At 44.8% G+C, this 16,542-nt stretch overlaps 1 protein-coding gene across 1 annotated transcript in view; it reads right to left on the minus strand.

Moving 5' to 3' along the window:
- Positions 1-16,542, minus strand: part of LOC311248450 (lysine-specific demethylase 6A-like) — a 128,753-nt gene that overhangs the window by 17,430 nt on the left and 94,781 nt on the right. The window contains exons 16-19 of the mRNA XM_084339326.1: positions 16,259-16,407; positions 11,234-11,348; positions 8,889-9,076; positions 2,732-2,873 (exon numbers count right to left, since the gene is read on the minus strand). Coding sequence (XP_084195452.1) covers positions 2,732-2,873; positions 8,889-9,076; positions 11,234-11,348; positions 16,259-16,407 — 594 coding nt within the window. The remainder of the gene's footprint in view (positions 1-2,731; positions 2,874-8,888; positions 9,077-11,233; positions 11,349-16,258; positions 16,408-16,542) is intronic.

The raw sequence follows: 16,542 nt of genomic DNA on the forward strand, positions 1-16,542 counted from the left end.
GATCTACCAGCAGAGAGACAGGGTTAATAGATCTACCAGCAGAGACAGGGTTAATGCTGGATCTACCATTCAAGATCAAACAAGAGACTGTCAGGCTTTAAAACTGTGTAAGACCCAGGCCTAGAACTGCGCCCTGAGAGAGGGACCTGCACCCTGAGAGAGGGAACTGCACCCTGAGAGAGAGAACTGAGAGAGGGAACTGCACCCTGAGAGAGGGAACTGCACCCCGAGAGAGGGAACTGCACCCCGAGAGAGAGAACTGCACCCCGAGAGAGGGAACTGCACCCTGAGAGAGAGAACTGCACCCTGAGAGAGAGAACTGCACCCTGAGAGAGAGAACTGCACCCTGAGAGAGGGAACTGCACCCTGAGAGAGGGAACTGCACCCTGAGAGAGGGAACTGCACCCTGAGAGAGAGAACTGAGAGAGGGAACTGCACCCTGAGAGAGGGAACTGCACCCCGAGAGAGGGAACTGCACCCCGAGAGAGAGAACTGCACCCTGAGAGAGGGAACTGCACCCTGAGAGAGGGAACTGCACCCTGAGAGAGGGAACTGCGCCCTGAGAGAGAGAACTGCACCCTGAGAGAGAGAACTGCACCCTGAGAGAGAGAACTGCACCCTGAGAGAGAGAACTGCACCCTGAGAGAGAGAACTGCACCCTGAGAGAGGGAACTGCACCCTGAGAGAGGGAACTGCACCCTGAGAGAGAGAACTGCACCCTGAGAGAGAGAACTGCACCCTGAGAGAGAGAACTGCACCCTGAGAGAGAGAACTGCACCCTGAGAGAGGGAACTGCACCCTGAGAGAGAGAACTGCACCCTGAGAGAGAGAACTGCACCCTGAGAGAGAGAACTGCACCCTGAGAGAGGGAACTGCACCCTGAGAGAGAGAGGGAACTGCACCCTGAGAGAGAGAGAGAACTGCACCCTGAGAGAGAGAACTGCACCCTGAGAGAGAGAACTGCACCCTGAGAGAGAGAACTGCACCCTGAGAGAGGGAACTGCACCCTGAGAGAGAGAACTGCACCCTGAGAGAGAACTGCACCCTGAGAGAGAGAACTGCAACCCTGAGAGAGGGAACTGCACCCTGAGAGAGAGAACTGCACCCTGAGAGAGAGAACTGCACCCTGAGAGAGGGAACTGCACCCTGAGAGAGGGAACTGCACCCTGAGAGAGGGAACTGCGCCCTGAGAGAGGGAACTGCGCCCTGAGAGAGGGAACTGCACCCTGAGAGAGAGAACTGCACCCTGAGAGAGAGAACTGCACCCTGAGAGAGAACTGCACCCTGAGAGAGAGAACTGCGCCCTGAGAGAGGGAACTGCACCCTGAGAGAGAGAACTGCGCCCTGAGAGAGAGAGAGAACTGCACCCTGAGAGAGAACTGCACCCTGAGAGAGGGAACTGCGCCCTGAGAGAGAGAACTGCACCCTGAGAGAGGGAACTGCACCCTGAGAGGGAACTGTGACCAAGTTCTTTCTCTCTCTCTCTCGCTCTCTCTCTCTCTCTCTCTCTCTCTCTCTAATTAACATTTAAGTAGCAAAACGTTGCACTAGTTAGTTGATGATAATAAACATTTAACTTCATTAGCTGAAGTATTCCAAAATCATTTAAGCCATTCTCCCTGTGTGTGTGTGTGTGTGTGTGTGTGTGTGTGTGTGTGTGTGTGTGTGTGTGTGTGTGTGTGTGTGTGTGTGTGTGTGTGTGTGTGTGTGTGTGTGTGTGTGTGTGTGTGTGTGTGTGTGCGCGCGCGTCCCCCATATCTGGTCTCTGGAAAGACCAGATGATATCAGAGGAGTTTGATAGTATTTACTGAGGATTTGCCAGATGATGTTGCTATTTAAACATTAAAAGAATTATAATACAAAATAAATGTATACATACATTTAGTATTTTCATGCAACATCAGATAATTGTTGTAGTAATGGTGTGGGAGAGGGAGGTAGGGGGTTTTAGATTGTGTGTTGTGAAGTCTAGACTTCAGAGAGAGGGAGTAAGGTTGGGCACCGGTATCGATTCCCAGGTTAAAAGAAACATTTCCAGGCACGGTGTCCCGAGCAGACGCAGCGCGCAGGCCAGATTTATTTTACAATAAACCTCCATTGGGCTGCTAACAAAAGAAAAAAGAAATAAAAGCTAATTGCACATTTTTATCGCAAACGCAATATCCGTCAGAAAAATCGCAATTCGATTATTTCCCAAAATCGTGCAGCCTTGGAGTGGGACAGAATATATTGTATCATTCAAAGAGAACGTTTGAGATTATGCTGCTACAGTATTTTTAGCTTGTTTGACAGATGTAATTTTAATGCTTTAATTCATTTTACTCTCATTGTTCAAAAGGTTTGTTTTGAGTGCAATACTAGATTGACAAAGAGAAGTTCTCCAGCATTTTGAATGCCATTGCTTTTAATTAATTTATTCTCGTCATTGTTCTAAAGGTTTGTGTTTTAAAATAAAGAACAATAATGACCCTGACTTTGGGGGAAAAAAGTATCGAAATTCATAAATGTTGGTATCGTGACAACACTAGTAGGGTGAGTAACCTATGCCATTACAGCTTTATATCTATTGACTCATCATATCTACTTTATTATCTTGAAATAATATAACACCCGCCCGTTACTAGGACATTATTTATCATTACTATCATCAGCTAAATGCTGAAAAACAGGGAACAAAATAAATGTCATGCATGGCAGAGAGCGGGGGGGTGGGGGGGGGGGCGTGACTCACTTGATCATCTCAAACAGCTTGTGGTCGGACACCTTGATGTTGCGGGCCATGTTCCAGGACAGGTGCACCATGGGAACCATGGACTTGACGCTCTGGAGCTTGTTCCACTCGTAGCGCTCCACGGCCAGCTTGTACTGGTGGGCTGCGGACAGAGAGGTGCAGTTCATCAATACAGGCCGGCTGGCCTCTCAAAGGACAGTCGGCAACAACAGAGGGTCCGTTGTTCTGCATCAACAGACGGTTAACAATGTTACTATCATCTTAAAACCTCTTAAGCCCGAGCGCTCCGGTGGTGGGCCGCAAGTGACATCACGCCATAAATCCGTCTCTACAGACTGTATGAATTAATGTTGCGTTTTGCTACCAAATCTCAGTGCCGTGCAAATTAGCCATTCCTAATCGATCAGAACTAAATCGGCAGCGAAAAGCCCGTTTCAAAGCAGCTAATCCCCATGCACATGCGCAGATTGCCCATGGATTGTGACGCAACGCACACACGCCCTGGACTGTTCCATCAGATGGGGGAGCTTCGTGGCCAGTGTCCTTTCAGTCGAACAGGATAATGAAACAATGATCCCACTAAATGACCAGACGCGTCTTATGGCGACATCTACTGTTGTGAAGGGCCAGATTAAACCGAATATATATATTTATTTATATATATATATTTAATTGTATTTGTATATTCTCTAATATTCCCTGATATCCCTTGTATATTCCTTGTACAATATGCATTGAATATCCATTCTAGCCTACTGAACATCCCATAATAGTCTCCATTCTACTATTGGTCGAGACCTTGGTGCCAGGCTGCCATACCCCTCAGACCCAGTTCAAACGTACCGCTCCACATGTACGAACAAGTCCTAGTTCCGCGTAGGAATCTGGCTACCGCACCACTAATGGGACTATTTGTTCATAGTGCGTATATATACTGCGCTACTAAAGTAGGACTTTCTTTTCAGTCCAGTTTCTTACCCTCCAATAGAGTCACAGACGTAAAGCCTCCCCGCGACGCCACGTGTGGGAGTAAGGCCAAGTTCGCCTACCATCGGTATTGAGACATCGTGTATATTAATATTTGAATAGTCATATTTGGCACTATATCGTCGAGTTGGACGTAGTCTATTAAGCTAATAATAGTCTGTTAATATATAGTGCTTCGTGCGGTGAGAATACTACCGTAGTCAGTACCCCATCGTTTCGGGCAGAGAACTGGCTGCTTACCCAGGGTGGTTGACCCCATGTGAAGCTGCACCCGAGGAGCCCCAGGGCCGACGAGCGAGTGGACCTGTATACCGGATTATTCTACCGACGACAGCCCGCCTTCCCAGGCACGGATTATGCTTTGTATACTTTGATTATTCCATGGATAAAGACCCCCGACACTGCCGTGTGTTGGAACCCCCCCCCCTGGAGAGGACGCAAGGTGAGGAGACGCTCTGCAAGACGAGGTCGCTTCACGTCTCTCCCCCGTGGACCGGAGAGAGCCGGCCCACAAAGAGTCCACCTGCTTTCATCTGTGGTCCAAGGATCGCCGGCGCATTGAACGGCACTACAGTGGGTTCACCTGGGATACCCTTGGCCGGACGAGGCAGCCGGATTCTACCCCCCCCCCCCCTCCTACTCCTGTCGGCTTACAAGCGACCGGATTAACCCCCTCTAGTGTATCTAGTATATAATCATTAAAGTATCATTGCTGTTATTCCTTAACTATTCCAGGTCGTATATTTACCACCTGCGCCTTCAGAGATTGGACATTCTCTATTGATATACCGACGAGTACTCTTTGCCATAAAAGTGCATACTATTTCAATTCATAAATGTAATTAAGTGATTAAGTGCTTGTTCTACACACCATCGCTGTGTAGAAATAAAGACCTGTTTCGACTTCGTACATTTGTGTTGGATCCGTTTCATCTACGTGAGAGTGTTTATGATAATATATTTATGCCGTGTACTGGGTGGCCGAATATTAAGTACAAAGGTAGTGGTAGTAAGTATCATATCTAGTAATACAGTCAGGGAATTGTACCCCTCAGTTACATCTACAATTACCTCCAGTCTCCAGACTAATGTTTATATTTAAGTGCAGTGGTCTGTAGCCACTCACACTGGCCACCGAAGCGCCCCCCTCTGATAGAACAGTCCAGGGCGCACGTGCGTTGCTTCACAATCCGTGGACAATCTGCGCATGTGCATGGGGATTAGCTGCTTAGAAACGGGCTTTTCGCTGCCGATTTAGTTCTGATCGATTAGGAATGGCTCGCGCCATCAGAGATTCAGGCGCATACAAGACTATTCGATCATGTCTCCAGCACCCCCACAGCCGTATCTGCAACCACTTACATCACGGCTCTCATCCACTTACATTCGGCTCTCATCCCCCCCCCCCCCCCCCCCCCCCCCCCGCTCTCTCCTCCCCGATTTCAGAATCCCGGAAGTGTTGCGGTGGTCTATGGATCCTTCCTTTCCTTATTTTTCGAGATTATCTACCACAAACCTGAACGTTATTGGCATAAATTAGAACGCAGTTAGTTTATCTACCTTTCTGTGAACGTCTAGCAAAAAAACGGCATTGCAATCTGATGAAAAATGGCGGAGCAATTTCAATTATAAAAAAGTAACTGTACTTACAGTAGATTTCATTCACGGTTTTTGCTGCACGCCTGGTGATACTAAATCCAGATTGAACTCTGCCAATGGAAAGAGGAGATTTGGCCCGATCCATAGATGTGCGACTTGGCTATAAGATCATTTATAGGCCTGATATTCTATATTCTATAATAATATTTCAAATTGCATGTGTCCGGATGGCAGAATTCAGTACTGTATCTACAAAACCTTCTGTTTAATTAATAAACACATGATCTCAGGAAGGTGCTGAACGAGCTCAGTGGCCGTTTTTCATGTCTGGTAATTTTTAGCATGGTGTTATTCACCGCCAAAGATAAAACCTTTTACATTTTTTTTTTATATAATTTATATTCTCCTTTGGTTCATTACAATTTACTCAAGCCTAGTAACAGACACAATATTTCTGACCCATAGATGTCCCTACTAGATACCAAGAACATGCAAGAAGTGGAGAAGTGTAGAAGTGGAGCAATCTTCCATTTACTTACGTGTGTATTTTTAGGCGGATTTTCAGAAAATAGGGCTCAAGAGGTTAAAGAACAAGCACAACAACAGGCGTGTCGGTTGTTCTGCATAAACTGACTGTTAATGTTACGATCATCTAAATTGCCCTAAGGCGGGCGTTACACAGACAACAATGTCATTTAGCTGCAGATAATGTCATTTTCAAGGTGCAGACAAGTTTCTTGTTAGTTGCATGGAGTGTTACACTAATATATAATTATATATATAAAGTTTTTTCAACTTTATGTTTATTGTGCAGTTAAAGGGGAACTATCTTATAAATGGCCTTTTCCAGTGTTTAGCATTATTTTCTAGCTATGTGGACTTATATCATCATATGTATATACTCGGTCAGGATCTAGGGGTAACAGTACTGTATATTTGAATACCGCTTATGTCACAAATGTATCAGTACTAAATACCTATATGTCCCTATGCCATAAATGTCATGTATGTTGTGTATGTCATAAATGTCATTATGAATTGAAAATGGGGGACCCTGATGGAAACAAGACGAAAGTCTTTCTCTGGTCTGCATCCCCTTAACAATTGTATGTATTGAGCCGTACTGTATTGTACCCATTCTGCAATCTGTTAAATAAAGTTTTCATTCATTCATTCATTCATATTAATAGGATCAATGTCTCTAATTCTCAATTTGGCGCCTGTCTCAAACCCTGCCCCTTTTCTTGATCCTCCAATCACAGCTGTCGCTGTACGAGGAAGTCAGAGGTAAGCGACAGCTGTGATTGGAGGATCAAGAAAAGAGGGCAGGGTTTTGAGACAGGTCCAAGTGAGTCATCTGAAATTTAGCATATCTGTGACGTCAGAGGTTTCTCATCTGCATAATAACGCCCGCCCATGCTTGTAGCCAACTCTCTCTCTCTCTCATCGCATTCTGAGTATGGGCGGAGCCCAGCCTCAAAGCGGCTTAAAATCTTTAGGTAGAAAAATGCTGTTTTTGAGTACTTGATTAAAAATCCAAAACAATGAATTTTTTTGAAAAAAAAAACCTTACAGATGTGTTCCATGAACTCACAGGAATTGTGTAAAATTGCCCAAATAATGAAAGAAATTGTAAAATAGTTCCCCTTTAACACATCCTGCGCCAAAAACGAGTTTACTCGTTATTGCCCGCCAATCTAATAACGCCAACAACGACTTTACTCGTTTTTATGATCGTTATTTCCTTTATTCGCTATTGGCATTCATAATTCATCCAGGAAGGCTCCGGGAGCCAGCTGGACCGTGTTTGATATTTCAACGCCTCAATACCGCCGCCTGGTGGATTTCGGGCGAGTTGCACTCCACTCTAAACCGGATGTGGCGCTCTGTGCATCGGGGAAAATCCTCCGGCAGAGATATCTTGTTATGTTGATCAAGACAAACACTTGAGTGCATTTGATCGCTTTCGAGACGCAAGAATCAATATGCTTTCGGCGTTTATTGCGCCATACAAACGGAAAATGGATCTAGCAGATCGAAATCAAATTGGAATTTTTTTTTCTCCACTCATCGGCCTAAGGTAAGAGGAATCTAACGTTCAGCTCGATTGTCCATTTATTTCATTGCAATCCATCCGATCAACGTATGTCGTACTAAGGAAAGCTGTTACTGACAATCAAGGAATCATAAACGACTAGGGATGTCCCGATCACGTTTTTTTTGCTCCCGATCCGATCCCGATCATGTGATTTTGAGTATCTACCGATACCGATATTTCCCGATCCGATCAAAAAAATTTAAAATAAAAAATGTAATTTTTTATTTATTTTTTTTTACTTTTTTTTTTTATCCAACTAACATGACAACTAAACAACCCCCCCCCTTTCCTTCACACATGATGGAGCATAATGTATACCGAGCATATGCATTACATTTTTTTAATATAGCGTGTATAGGAACGAAACGCCAATCGATTATGTATAATATGCATCTGGGCCTATAACTCACGTTCTAGGAATTATTGTTCTACCAGTGTTTCCCCTGAAAGAAAATTCTGCAGCGGTGCCGTGCCGCCAGGGGGGTCCGGGGGCATGCCCCCCCCCCCCCCCGATTATTATTATTCATTTTTTACATTTTAAAGTCAAATGCATCAATCTGGTGCACTTTGAGAGCTTTCTCCCTGCAGCCTTTTCCTCAGGTCAGTCTTTTACATTAAGCACCCCCCACAGCCCAAATTAAATGATTAAAAACCAAAAAAAACGTAAAAAAAAATATTATAATTTTTATATAATCTTTTTTTTAAGTCTAGTAGTTCATAGTAGCGGCGGTCCTAATTCAGCAGCGTTGCAGCGCCGCTGCTGAATGCCTATAGGGGAAACACTGTCTACACTCCAAAAACGCACTTATATTCACGACGGTACTAACGCGGCAATGTACAAATGGAAAAATATAACGTTCCTTCCCACATCCGGAACGATAGATACCCGATGTTGAATGGGCCATAGTAATGTCGATATAGCTATAATATTTAAAAGGTTATAGCCCTGCAAAGAAGGTGAGCGACTCCATAGGCTTACAGCACTGGCAGAGGGTGGTATAAGATGGGCAAACTGCGTGGCACAGAATGTTTAAAAACACATTTTAGTTATTATTTTATATATATTTTTTATTCTACTAAATATACATCCAAAACGTGCTCAGATGCTGCGTGCTCTCTCCGTATGGGACGCCGTTGGTATAGTTTGGTGCTTATGATTTCTGTTTGCACTATACAACACGACACCTATACACTTTACAATGCATGCACTGCACTCCCTTACGCTACCGGTATCACTGACTTCACACACCACTGTTAGTTTAATGCGTTTAAAGTGTTGTTTTGTCTTTATTAATCAAATAAAGCATTTGTTAATTGACTTTGGTTGTCTGCGTCTCCCTCTTTGTCATAGCCGCACGGCTGGTTTATGACAGTAATTATATATATAATTGTATTTTATAATATTTATTTTAAAATAACGGCTGCCTGTGTCACAGCCCCTGCAGACAGTGCGGTCCTCCTAGGCGGCAGTACCGGTGAGAGGCCCCACGTTCCAGGCGATGTTGTTGCACCAGCCGATGGCCTGGACCCAGTGCACCGTGCCGGTGTTCAGCCACACCAGGTCCCCCGGCCGCTGGATGAACCGGTACACCGGCACGGCCGCCTCGTACAGGTCCTCCAGGTTGGGCCACCAGGAGCCCATCAGGAAGTTGATGTTGTTCCTGGCGGAGGGAGAGGTTTGTGTTTACACACGGAGGAGGAACATGTCCAGGGTCTTTAACACATTCTGTGACAAAAAAACGTAAAAAGTCGCTATTGGGCGACAACCGTCGAGTGCCAAAAAAATGTAAAAAGTAGTTTTTTGGATAGTTTTTCCTTCCAGCCATTACACTCATCCTTGTAGCTAATGCGCCAGGTTTGCATAGCCTATTTTCACTGTGCGTCACTATGTTTGTAGAGCTATATCTATATTCTATATTATAGCTATGGAGACAATACGGTCATTTGACACTCAATATCTGATCCGGGCTAATTCCTGAAAAGCTGAGTTATAGGGCGCTACGTGAAATCTGCTAAAAGCGTTAGCGTTTCTCGCCTGGACACGCTACTATTTCCAAATCAAATGTATATAATAGGTATTATGTTTCATCATGAATCCATGAAAGGGGGGGGGGGGGGGGGGGGGGGCGTTTTTTGATGCTTTGATCGCCAGTAATGGCATTCGTTTTGAACACCACACACGCAGTGATCAGCTGGATCGATATGAAATCATTGTAGGATCAAGGTGGAATTGACGTCAGATAGTCCTTACCTTTGATCGGGGTTATTCCAAAAAAGATTATTCCAATTGTCTGATTGCGATTTCCAGTATTGATGTCCATCTGGTCCCGGACATAATCTGGCACAACTTATGGATCGAGTGCTAGATGCGTTTCCAAGTGGTCTTTACTTGGCGTCGTCTAAATTCTCCGCCCGAACGATACGATGTAACACATGGTGAGAAATAAGGTTTCCAAGGGTGGGCGATACTGCCACCTAGCAGGATGCGGCCGCTATTGCACTTTGGGGATCTCAGAATGATTTCCTATGGTAACACCGAGGTCCGTGAACCTGTAATGAATTAGAAAATCGAATAAAAGAAAAAATGATCTAAAAACAAGTTTACTCGTCCTTGGCGCTCAATGCATGGCGGCCAGAAACTAGTTAACTCGTCCTTGGCGCTGGATGTGTTAAGACTGGTGTTGTGTTTACACTGAGGAAGATGTCCAGTGTCTTTAACTCATTGGACGCCACTCACGAATAAAGTCGGGTTTAACTCGCCGACGCTTGAGCGCCAAACCCGGGTTTTCGATCGTTATTTCTTTTATTCGATATTCCCATTCATAATCCATCGAGGGAGCCTGTGTTATCATTGGGAATGAGTCTGAGATCGCAAACGTCCAATACCGCCGCCTGCCGCCTTGCGGCCGGTATTGCACATCCTTTGAAACTCTATGGCTCTGGCTGTGCGTCGATCTAAAAAGGCCGGGTTTTCCTTGTCGGGCAGGAGAAGCGTTTATAACGCATGGATTGAGGATAATCAAGCACTCCCGGTTCATGTTCTTTGGTGGATTATGTTGGCAACACGATCGACATCAATACTTGGAATGGCGATCAGATCATTGGAATATTCTTTTTGGAGTACATCCTGGTCAAGGTAAGGGCTATATTGTATCAATCTTGCGTTGATCCAAGAATCCATTCACTGCGATCCGACCGTATGTGTGTAATGTGTGTGTAACGTATTCCGTTAATGCGTGTTCCGAAATGCACTAAACGCTGCATAGCGTCGTTTTCTGGGATTAGACAGGATCACTCTAAAACTATACTCATATTCACCACGGTATAACACGGGAATGTATGGATGAAAAAATGTATTCTTTTTCACAAATTGAACGATGGATACTCGATGTCAAATGGGCAATAGTATTATATCCATAGCTATGATATTGAATATAGTTTGAGCCCTGCAAACACCGCCATGTATCCCTATTCTTTAAAGCGGTGGCCTTCTTACCACACGGTACACAGCGGCCTCTGGCGCTGATTGAGTTAAGACTGGTTTTGTGTTGTTTTTTTTTTACACCGAGGAAGATGTCCAGTGTCTTGGCACATGTATCCATTTTGGTAAAGAAAGATGTTGGTTTATGTTTACCGTTCAATAAAAAACAAACATTGTAACATTAAATTGTAATGTGAACATAACATCGAAAGAGAGAAAACTTCCAATAACATTCCATCATTAGGTTTATCATTTTGTTCCGGCATTCAATTCTATCATTCTGTGTTTGTCTACTTTTGCAAAACGGTGGGTCGTCTCGCTCGTCTCGTTGTCTTACTTTTCACAGAAGTTGCTCATCACACCCCAGTAAGGTTCTGGTACCGCGAACCACTCACAGTCCCCTGGACCGATGTTGATGTTGACCGAACAGAAGTTGTTATGTTCCTGGTGACCTGAGACACACAGGACAGAAGTTATTATGTTCCTGGTGACCTGAGAGAGACTGGACAGAAGTTATTATGTTCCTGGTGACCTGAGACACACAGGACAGAAGTTATTATGTTCCTGGTGACCTGAGACACACAGGACAGAAGTTATTATGTTCCTGGTGACCTGAGAGACACAGGACAGAAGTTATTATGTTCCTGGTGACCTGAGAGAGACTGGACAGAAGTTATTATGTTCCTGGTGACCTGAGAGAGACTGGACAGAAGTTATTATGTTCCTGGTGACCTGAGAGAGACTGGACAGAAGTTATTATGTTCCTGGTGACCTGAGAGAGACAGGACAGAAGTTATTATGTTCCTGGTGACCTGAGAGACACAGGACAGAAGTTATTATGTTCCTGGTGACCTGAGACACACAGGACAGAAGTTATTATGCTCCTGGTGACCTGAGAGAGACAGGACAGAAGTTATTATGTTCCTGGTGACCTGAGAGAGACACAGGACAGAAGTTATTATGTTCCTGGTGACCTGAGAGAGACTGGACAGAAGTTATTATGTTCCTGGTGACCTGAGACACACAGGACAGAAGTTATTATGTTCCTGGTGACCTGAGACACACAGGACAGAAGTTATTATGCTCCTGGTGACCTGAGAGAGACAGGACAGAAGTTATTATGTTCCTGGTGACCTGAGACACACAGGACAGAAGTTATTATGTTCCTGGTGACCTGAGAGAGACAGGACAGAAGTTATTATGTTCCTGGTGACCTGAGACACACAGGACAGAAGTTATTATGTTCCTGGTGACCTGAGACACACAGGACAGAAGTTATTATGTTCCTGGTGACCTGAGACACACAGGACAGAAGTTATTATGTTCCTGGTGACCTGAGACACACAGGACAGAAGTTATTATGTTCCTGGTGACCTGAGAGAGACAGGACAGAAGTTATTATGTTCCTGGTGACCTGAGACACACAGGACAGAAGTTATTATGTTCCTGGTGACCTGAGAGAGACACAGGACAGAAGTTATTATGTTCCTGGTGACCTGAGACACACAGGACAGAAGTTATTATGCTCCTGGTGACCTGAGAGAGACAGGACAGAAGTTATTATGTTCCTGGTGACCTGAGACACACAGGACAGAAGTTATTATGTTCCTGGTGACCTGAGACACACAGGACAGAAGTTATTATGTTCCTGGTGACCTGAGAGAGACAGGACAGAAGTTATTATGTTCCTGGTGACCTGAGAGAGACAGGACAGAAGTTATTATGTTCCTGGTGACCTGAGAGAGACAGGACAGAAGTTATTATGTTCCTGGTGACCTGAGACACACAGGACAGAAGTTATTATGTTCCTGGTGACCTGAGAGAGACAGGACAGAAGTTATTATGTTCCTGGTGACCTGAGACACACAGGACAGAAGTTATTATGTTCCTGGTGACCTGAGAGAGACAGGACAGAAGTTATTATGTTCCTGGTGACCTGAGACACACAGGACAGAAGTTATTATGTTCCTGGTGACCTGAGAGAGACAGGACAGAAGTTATTATGTTCCTGGTGACCTGAGACACACAGGACAGAAGTTATTATGTTCCTGGTGACCTGAGACACACAGGACAGAAGTTATTATGTTCCTGGTGACCTGAGAGAGACAGGACAGAAGTTATTATGTTCCTGGTGACCTGAGACACACAGGACAGAAGTTATTATGTTCCTGGTGACCTGAGACACACAGGACAGAAGTTATTATGTTCCTGGTGACCTGAGAGAGACTGGACAGAAGTTATTATGTTCCTGGTGACCTGAGACACACAGGACAGAAGTTATTATGTTCCTGGTGACCTGAGACACACAGGACAGAAGTTATTATGTTCCTGGTGACCTGAGAGAGACTGGACAGAAGTTATTATGTTCCTGGTGACCTGAGACACACAGGACAGAAGTTATTATGTTCCTGGTGACCTGAGAGAGACAGGACAGAAGTTATTATGTTCCTGGTGACCTGAGACACACAGGACAGAAGTTATTATGTTCCTGGTGACCTGAGAGAGACTGGGACACTAGCCTACACTAGCCTGGCCTACACTTATATATATATATATAAAATAATTACATTTATTTTATTTTATTTTTTGCTAAATCAACTGTGCCTCTCTTTGTTAACTACAACAAGCGATGCTGTTTGTTATTTAAGATGAGGTCGGACTCGGCACTGACAGATTTGTGTTCATTGTGCTGCTTTTATAAATAAAGCCTCAAATGACGGCTTACAATATTTCATGAAAGCAAAGTGTTTCGTTTGTCTAAGATTTTAAAAGGTTTAAACTTTACAGCACTGACAAAGTTGAACAAAGTGCTGTACAAGTCCCACAACACAAAAATGTAAAAAAAAAAATTTATTTATAATAATTTTTTTTTATCTCGAAGCTACGAATTAAAACCGAATCTCGGCCCCGAAGCTTCGAATTCCAAAAGAACTATTGGAAGGTCAGCCCTAGTTACCTGGTATTCTGCTGAACTATTGGAAGGTCAGCCCTAGTTACCTGGTATTCTGCTGAACTATTGGAAGGTCAGCCCTAGTTACCTGGTATTCAGCTGAACTATTGGAAGGTCAGCCCTAGTTACCTGGTATTCTGCTGAACTATTGGAAGGTCAGCCCTAGTTACCTGGTATTCTGCTGAACTATTGGAAGGTCAGCCCTAGTTACCTGGTATTCTGCTGTACTATTGGAAGGTCAGCCCTAGTTACCTGGTATTCTGCTGAACTATTGGAAGGTCAGCCCTAGTTACCTGGTATTCTGCTGAACTATTGGAAGGTCAGCCCTAGTTACCTGGTATTCTGCTGTACTATTGGAAGGTCAGCCCTAGTTACCTGGTATTCTGCTGTACTATTGGAAGGTCAGCCCTAGTTACCTGGTATTCTGCTGAACTATTGGAAGGTCAGCCCTAGTTACCTGGTATTCTGCTGAACTATTGGAAGGTCAGCCCTAGTTACCTGGTATTCTGCTGTACTATTGGAAGGTCAGCCCTAGTTACCTGGTATTCTGCTGAACTATTGGAAGGTCAGCCCTAGTTACCTGGTATTCTGCTGAACTATTGGAAGGTCAGCCCTAGTTACCTGGTATTCTGCTGTACTATTGGAAGGTCAGCCCTAGTTACCTGGTATTCTGCTGTACTATTGGAAGGTCAGCCCTAGTTACCTGGTATTCTGCTGAACTATTGGAAGGTCAGCCCTAGTTACCTGGTATTCTGCTGAACTATTGGAAGGTCAGCCCTAGTTACCTGGTATTCTGCTGTACTATTGGAAGGTCAGCCCTAGTTACCTGGTATTCTGCTGAACTATTGGAAGGTCAGCCCTAGTTACCTGGTATTCTGCTGAACTATTGGAAGGTCAGCCCTAGTTACCTGGTATTCTGCTGAACTATTGGAAGGTCAGCCCTAGTTACCTGGTATTCTGCTGAACTGTTGGAAGGTCAGCCCTAGTTACCTGGTATTCTGCTGAACTATTGGAAGGTCAGCCCTAGTTACCTGGTATTCTGCTGAACTATTGGAAGGTCAGCCCTAGTTACCTGGTATTCTGCTGAACTATTGGAAGGTCAGCCCTAGTTACCTGGTATTCTGCTGAACTGTTACCTGGTATTCTGCTGAACTGTTGGAAGGTCAGCCCTAGTTACCTGGTATTCTGCTGAACTATTGGAAGGTCAGCCCTAGTTACCTGGTATTCTGCTGTACTATTGGAAGGTCAGCCCTAGTTACCTGGTATTCTGCTGTACTATTGGAAGGTCAGCCCTAGTTACCTGGTATTCTGCTGAACTATTGGAAGGTCAGCCCTAGTTACCTGGTATTCTGCTGAACTATTGGAAGGTCAGCCCTAGTTACCTGGTATTCTGCTGTACTATTGGAAGGTCAGCCCTAGTTACCTGGTATTCTGCTGAACTATTGGAAGGTCAGCCCTAGTTACCTGGTATTCTGCTGAACTATTGGAAGGTCAGCCCTAGTTACCTGGTATTCTGCTGTACTATTGGAAGGTCAGCCCTAGTTACCTGGTATTCTGCTGAACTATTGGAAGGTCAGCCCTAGTTACCTGGTATTCTGCTGAACTATTGGAAGGTCAGCCCTAGTTACCTGGTATTCTGCTGAACTATTGGAAGGTCAGCCCTAGTTACCTGGTATTCTGCTGAACTATTGGAAGGTCAGCCCTAGTTACCTGGTATTCTGCTGAACTGTTACCTGGTATTCTGCTGAACTGTTGGAAGGTCAGCCCTAGTTACCTGGTATTCTGCTGAACTGTTACCTGGTATTCAGCTGAACTATTGGAAGGTCAGCCCTAGTTACCTGGTATTCTGCTGAACTATTGGAAGGTCAGCCCTAGTTACCTGGTATTCTGCTGTACTATTGGAAGGTCAGCCCTAGTTACCTGGTATTCTGCTGTACTATTGGAAGGTCAGCCCTAGTTACCTGGTATTCTGATGAACTATTGGAAGGTCAGCCCTAGTTACCTGGTATTCTGCTGAACTATTGGAAGGTCAGCCCTAGTTACCTGGTATTCTGCTGAACTATTGGAAGGTCAGCCCTAGTTACCTGGTATTCTGCTGAACTGTTGGAAGGTCAGCCCTAGTTACCTGGTATTCTGCTGAACTATTGGAAGGTCAGCCCTAGTTACCTGGTATTCTGCTGAACTATTGGAAGGTCAGCCCTAGTTACCTGGTATTCTGCTGAACTATTGGAAGGTCAGCCCTAGTTACCTGGTATTCTGCTGAACTATTGGAAGGTCAGCCCTAGTTACCTGGTATTCTGCTGAACTATTGGAAGGTCAGCCCTAGTTACCTGGTATTCTGCTGAACTATTGGAAGGTCAGCCCTAGTTACCTGGTATTCTGCTGAACTATTGGAAGGTCAGCCCTAGTTACCTGGTATTCTGCTCCCGGGGACCTTCATGTAGAGCATGACGGTGTTCATGCCCATGATGGTGTGTCCCACGTGGCTCAGCAGGTTACCAGCTGACACCACCCGGGCGAAGGCCGGCAGCTTACTGAGTTCCTGGAGCTGCTGTTTCCATCTGTGGGAGAGGTCAGAGGTCACCAGGGCATCAACACCACAGCCAACACTGATTCAGAATCCTACACCATAGATGTAAAACAGTAGATGCAACATTATGTCATAAATCACTGTCAACAGGGCGGCTGGGTGGCGC

Source organism: Notolepis coatsorum (assembly GCF_963971535.1).
Source record: "Notolepis coatsorum genome assembly, contig: SCAFFOLD_204, whole genome shotgun sequence".
Taxonomy (NCBI): Eukaryota; Metazoa; Chordata; class Actinopteri; order Aulopiformes; family Paralepididae; genus Notolepis; species Notolepis coatsorum.